Source organism: Mesoplodon mirus, assembly GCF_964341445.2.
Source record: "Mesoplodon mirus genome assembly, chromosome: 3".
Taxonomy (NCBI): Eukaryota; Metazoa; Chordata; class Mammalia; order Artiodactyla; family Ziphiidae; genus Mesoplodon; species Mesoplodon mirus.
In genome coordinates, this window is record NC_138978.1 from 149,299,837 (window position 1) to 149,306,846 (window position 7,010).

General features: G+C 43.0%; 1 protein-coding gene across 1 annotated transcript; it reads right to left on the reverse strand.

Annotated features, from left to right (window-relative positions):
* Positions 1-2,508: 2,508 nt before the first annotated feature.
* On the reverse strand, positions 2,509-5,147 carry IL20 (interleukin 20; the record flags this gene model as incomplete). The annotated part of the gene is given in 6 exon segments (XM_082612246.1): positions 2,509-2,586; positions 3,634-3,708; positions 4,375-4,458; positions 4,462-4,527; positions 4,638-4,699; positions 4,985-5,147. Coding segments are annotated over 6 exon segments (528 nt in total).
* Positions 5,148-7,010: the final 1,863 nt, after the last annotated feature.

Here is a 7,010-nt window from a genome sequence, read left to right on the forward strand (position 1 = left end):
CTCTCCACTGCTGAATTCCGCATTGTTGGTACTGTGGCAGGTCAAGCAGAGACCAGAAAAATGACTTGGGGGAGGAGAAGCGTCCTGCAGGGGAGAGGAATAAACAGGCAAGGAGTGGTTACACGGTAATGTGGAGTTCCAAAAGACCAAGGCTTCCTATGGCCCAGACTCTCAGAAGAATCAGAAATGCCTCCCAGAAAACAAAGGGAGGAGCTTCATCCTCAGTTCTGTGGGTCAATCTGAGACACACCCTCAGCATGTCTCATGTTGGTTCTAATTTTAACACTGAGTTCAGTGAAGTTGACTTCGCAACTGTGCCTTGAGAGTTAAAGCTGAGTCGTTTGTCAGACTGGTCACGGAAACCAGAAGACAGGTAACTGGAAAATCTGATAGAAGAAGGGTGATCATAATGGGGAGTATAAAAGCAAAAATGCCCTGTTTCAAAGGAATGTAAAAGACCATCTCTTCCATCACCCTGAAAGGTAGGTGTTATCATCTTGTTTTCCAGAGGTTCCTAGGTTAAATTTTACAGCCCAAATCAATCAGGTAATCAGAGTTGAATCATGATTTGAATCCAAGAAAAAGATCTGGAGAAAAACACACCTAGGGACTTCCTTGGTGGTGCAGTGGTTAAGAATCTGCCTGCCAATGTAAGGGACACAGGTTCGATTCCTAGTCTGGGAAGATCCCACATGCCATGGAGCAACTAAGCCTGTGAGCCACAACTACTGGGGCTATGCTCTAGAGCCTGCACTCTAGAGCCTGTGAGCCACAACTACTGAGCCCATGTGCCACAACTACTGAAGCCCACGTGCCTAGACCCCGTGCTCAGCAACAAGAGAAGCCACCTCAGTGAGAAATGAGAAGCCCGCGCACCGCAACAAAGAGTAGCCCCCACTCACCACAACTAGAGGAAGCCTGCGCGCAGCAACGAAAACCCAACGCAGCCAAAAATTAATTAATTAATTAATTAATTTTTTAAAAAACACCTAAATATTTCAGAATGGTTATCTATGGGTGATAGGATTATGAGTGATTTGCATTTCCTTCTTTATATTTTTTGTATTTTCCAAATTTTCTCTACTGGGTAGTTGTTACTTAATAATGAGAAAAAGAATCAATAAAATTATTTAAACCTCATCAGGGACCAGGATGAGGGCTGGGAGCAGAAACCATAAGCAGTGGGAAAGCTCACTATAGGAGCATCAGTCTGCTGTTTCTGAAACTGTGGAAACTAAACTGCTAAGCTGAGGTGCTATTCAGAGTGAGCTGGGGAGGAAGGAGGCAAGCAGTCCAGGCCAGAATTCTGGCTCCTTCAAGCCCAGGGAAGCTCAGCATGAAAGGGGCCTGGAACGAGAACACTGACTTAATAGTTATTTCCAAACTCAAAGACTTAATCCAGGAACAACATGTACCATGAAGCTGGCCAGAATCCAAAATGGAAGGACCTCAAAAGAGGGCTCATGCGCCTCCCTGGGCAGGGCTCGGGAACTACACTTTGCCCCTGTGCATTCTTAGCCCTTATAATAGAGCTTCCTGCCCATTATAATTTGTGTTGCAATTAAGACCTCTGACACAGAAGTATGAGAGCCTGAAATGAGAAGGAAAACAGCGGTACAGAGAGGAGAGTGCTCAGCAGCACCAGGACTGATGTCCCTCACCCAGTCACAGTCCCTTTATGTGGAGGGCAGAGTCATGGGATCAGAGCTGTGGGTGATTTAGGAGATAGAGCTGGGGATGCATTTGGCAGGGCAGAGAAGGCCCAGGTTCCCACTGGCATCTTCCTTCCCCGAAGAAGCAAGAGGTCCCTAGGTAATATGAGATTCAAGCTCATTCCCACCATTGTTTCTTCTCCTGAAGCATTTTCAAACTCCAAGCAGATATCATACGGAGGAAACTTTATTTGTAAAAATACATTCTGGCCCCAGAGTATTCCATAAATGGGAGATACACAGTCTGGGGTTTGGGAGTTGAGTAGGGGTGGTCAGTAATTGTAAGACAAGCTTGTAATTTCACATCAGAAGTTCTTCTTCCACAACCCATGCTTAGTAGCCATTGGTTCAGTTTTAAGTATTTCTTAAAGCACTGGTGGTCAGTAAACATGTCCTTAATTTAATAAAATTATAGCCACTCCTCTAGAATTTAGAAGGTCTGCTTACTCTATGAAAAACCTGCTCTAGTTGGGTTATAAATATAATCTGTGAATTGTTTTTAGAAGTCTCATCTTCAAATATAAAAATAAATAAGTTAAAGAGCAAAAATAAATATATTAACTAATAAATAGACCCAACAGTAAAAAAGATCTTATTAAAATCTGACAAAACTCTAGATTAAGAATAGGAACACATGAAGATAATCACAATAAGGAAACAAATAATAAATAAATAATATACACAGTGACCAGCACAAAATTATACAACAAAGAGATGGTGGTTTGGGGTCATGCCTCCTGGGTACTGAGGGCTGGGAGTCTTGGCCCAGAATACTCTCAGCAGCATCACTTTCTTCCTAGTCCATCTCTTCCATCCAGCTCAGGAGAATGTCTAGCTCCCCCAAAGCCTTCACCATTGCTGTCTGAGGCTGAAGCTGGAAGATACCAAGTGAAGTGGTGAGCAATTCATAAAGAGACAATGTGGGCTCCAAGGTTAATCCTCTCCTTTCACTGGTAGGTCTATTGGAGATTGTAAACAGAGCATCTTTTTCAAAATGAAGAGCTTGAGAGACATTATGAAACCTCAAGATCTCACAAGAGGGAGGAAAAATCATTGAGTCCAATCACCCTAGTCTTACATAGAGAAACTGAGGCCCAGGGGGGTAGCAGAATTGGGACTACAACTCAAGCTTCTTGAATTACAGAGATCAAAGTAATTAGGCTGTTTTTTAAAGAAAGATGTGTGTGTGTGTGTGTGTGTGTGTGTGTGTGTGTGTGTGTGTACGGGTTGCCTACTGTGCATTCTTCAATGGAACAAATATTTATTGTGCTAAGCATTGGGCTGGCTAGGGACTCAGAAACGAATGACACCATCACTACCCACAGGGAATTCACAGTTGAGTGAGGGAGACAGGCAGAAGCAGGCAATTAAAATGTAGTGTGGTAAATAGATGATGGGGTCCCCACAGGATGACAGGAGCACTTAACTCTGAGAGAAGTAGCCAGTGCCTTCCTGGAGGTGATGCCTAGGCTGAGTCTTAAAGGATGAGTAGGAATTAGTGAGTGTGGAGCAGACTCCGGCCTTCCTGGCAGATGTGCAAAGGCACTGAGGTGAGAAACAGCATGGCATGGGCATGCATGAAATTGCGAGTGACTATTTTTGAGGGTATGTACAAGTGTGTGAATGTTGGAAAACTATCGCCTCTAGTTTGTGTAGCTGGAAAATTCAGATGTCTCTAGAGTGACTTGATGGAATCATGGCTATTCCTTCTTGATTCCCAGAGCATCTTGCAGAGACAGCATCCTTCTAGAGCCTGAATGGGTATCCCCTGGGTTAAAGCAGAGGGACAGTCCACATGACCTCAGAGGGCCATTAACCTGAGGGCTATAACATTTCTTCGAGTATGAACATCTATTGCACCCATCTATGATCTCAGTTCTAAAAACACACTCATCCCAACCAAGGCCAAAATTGCATATACCTCTTTGAAGTGGCTCATAAGCTGGCTGCGTTTCTCCATTGCTTCCTCCCCACAGGGGCATGTCACATGGGCATGCTGAAAAGAATACCAAAGAATGACAGATTTTATTAAAGATTCTGATTTTCCGCCCTTGCCATTGACACAAAGTAGGTGGAAGTTCTATTCTTTCACCTATAGACGTCTTTTCAGACCTCCTTATTTAGGATCATTAAACTGATCACCAGCTAGAAGAAGAAGCATATAGAGCTCATTGTTTCTTTTTAGAAACAGGCAGCACTGAAAGTGTTTGTGATCACTGTATCCCATCTGGCCTACACCCCCCAACCCAGTTCTAGTCTAGCTCCCTCCAGAGAGCCCCCATGGGAGAAAGAATTGGATTCCTAGGTCCTATCTTGAGATTGAGTCCAGTTGTCTGCTGATTAGCTGCCTGGACTCAGTAGGCACTAGTATGCAGCAGGATAACTCACCTACAGAAGAAGCATAATTTCATGGATACTAGGAAATTATCAGTGACATCAAATAGGTAGCACTTTATAGTTCTGTAGAAATTTTGCATGGCGCTTGTATTCAAAAGTAAATATAACTGAGTTCTTATTACCTAGTCACATGGTTCAACACAGATTATTAGAACTCTTGGACTCAGTTCTTCCATCCATTAAATGGGGCTAAGAATGAGGCTGATTGCTAAGTCATTGAAGCTATGTACTGAGGTGGATCCTTTTACCCAAGACCCTTAGTCACACAGAGCCAGAGGTCCTTCTTGATGGTAAGAAAAGAGCTGGAGAGACCACTGATCTTCTGGAGGATACAGTGGTCAGGGGTCTGTTAGTTTTTGAATACCCTGTCCAGGTAGAGTCCCAGTATATGGCGGAGGAGGCAGAACTGACCTCTAGGCTACAAAGAAGACTGGCGTGTTGATGGGGGGAGGGTGTCCAGGAACAAGGTTGATGGAGATGTCCCTGACTCATATTTCCTCCCAGAACTCATACAGACCAAGCATGTACCTTCATGTCTTGCAAAGGCTGAGTCTTCCTCAAGATTCTGAGGTCAATGATTTCATCTTTGGGTTGCTAAACAGAGGAAGGCAAGATGAAAAAGTACAGGTCAGTAACTGCTGCCAGGATCTTAGACATCCAGACCTCCCATCCCCTCCCTGCCATGGCACAGTGGGCAGAGTCCCTCTCCAAAACACTTTTGAATTGTGAACTACAGATATTTCCTGGGAACACATCCTCCTGGTAAGGAGTCCCCAGCCTGCCTCTTTTTGCGATCACACTGCTGGGGGACAGAGAAAAATAAGTAGAAAAGTAGGGAGGCAGTCACAAGGTGAAAGGTGGGGTCCCTCCCTCACATAGCACTCTGTCCTGTATCTCCAAAAATCCACTTCGAATTGCCTGAAGACTTGCGGTGATGACACAGCTTCCCAAATTGAGTGTCTTCAGCCTGGCAGAAGGTGTCCAGAAGAGATAAAACACAGCAGAAAGAAGGCAGAGGGGAAGACCAGAGCCTTTCATTCTGGAGACCACAGGAGATTCTGGAGCCAGATTCTGGAGACCACAGGAGCTAAGAATTCAAAAGAAAGAGCATGACATTGATTTCCCCATCTCATGCCTTAAGAAGCCAATTCCGTCACCAGGGACATGCCTCCCCCAGTCTCTAATGTCCCCTGGTGAAACTTAATAGCTTCATCTGACTTCAGATGGTCTGGCACATTCATCCAACTTACTAAGAAAAAGAGAAGAGAAGGCTTCAGGTGCTTGTTCCGGGTCTGAGTATGAGTTGGTGCTACAGGTCCTGGCTCCTTTATTCTCTCCCCATCCCAGTCCCATCGTTATTGCCCAGCAGGAAAGGCCTGGAGCAGCAGGCACTTGCAATGAGTAGATAGAGGATGACATTTCAGGGAAAATGTCAGAACTTGTTTTCGCGAGTTGACGTATATAGTCTTCCCTTCCAGAATGCCAATGTAGCTCACCCTTCTGGACCCCACAGAGGGACTGGGGGAAAACTGAACCCATAGAAGCTGTTGCCAAGCCACCAAAAACATTTCAGGGAAATTGTTTGGATTTTATGGCCATCCCCAGGGCAGAGGAGCTTAGCTCTATTTGGCATTTGTCTGAGATCAGATTGGTTATTTGAGGATAGTAGATTTATTTCAGTCCCGAAGGCAAATAGAAAGTCAATGATTTCATAACAGTCCTTCTGCCATGGAAAGGCAAGTTCTGATGGGTAATCTGCCTAATTCCACCTAACACTTCTCCACCCTCCTGGGGTGCCTAGACTCCACAGCGCCCTCTGCAGGAAGGCAGCAGTCAGGCATACCTGGGACTAATACAAGAGTATGCGCTTTCCTAGCCTTGTAACTCAGGCTGAGGATCAAGTAAGCGATCCCAAAAGAAAGAGAAAAAGTTGGGAAGGAACTCATTTCTTCTTGGGATGAGGCTTGCTCTGTAAGAGGGCACTTTATAGTAGTTGCTGAGTTTTAAGGTAAAATGATAATGCGCTGAGATTAGGGAGAGGAGAGTGAAACACTCACCTCAGGCACAAAATTTAAGGAGACAAAAGTCTCAGTAATCAAGATAAATAATATCTTAATGCAGTAGCAAAATTACTGAAAACAATCCATGATGAACAAAAGATTAACAATTTAAATAAAGACAGAATCTGACAGTGCCATGCTGAGCCATATCAGAGCCCAGGACAAAACGGGAAATGAGTGCTCCTATCTGTCTGTCTATCTATCTATACATCATCTATCTAGCCATCTATATCTACATATGTTTATCCATCCATCTATATCTATCTATGTATCTATATCCATATCTATGTTTTTATGTATCAGAAGTATATGATGAAAATATTAGTGATGAGTTTTCTTCCCTTAAAACCAGGAAAGTAAAATTATAATAAATTCTGTTTGAGACATAACATATTTAAACTTAAAAATAATGTGAGTTGCAATGCAGCTAATTATCAGTTTTTCAATAATTTTCAACTACCTTAATGTCTTGGAAAAATAATATACATAAAATAATAAAAACATATACAGAAGAGTACAAATGAAACTATTTACAAAACAGGAGTAGACTCACAGATGTAGAAAACAAACTTATGGTTACCAGGGTGTAAGGGGGGGAGAGAGAAATTGGGAGATTGGGTTTGACCTATACTTACTACTATACATAAAATAGATAACGGATAAGGACCTACTGTACAGCACAGAGAACTCTACTCAATACTCCATAATGGCCTATATGGGAAAAGAATCTAAAAAAGAGTGGAGATATATATGTATAACTGATTCACTTTGCTGTACACCTAAAACTAAAACAACATTGTAAATCAACTATACTCCAATAAAAATCTTAAAAAAGCATATA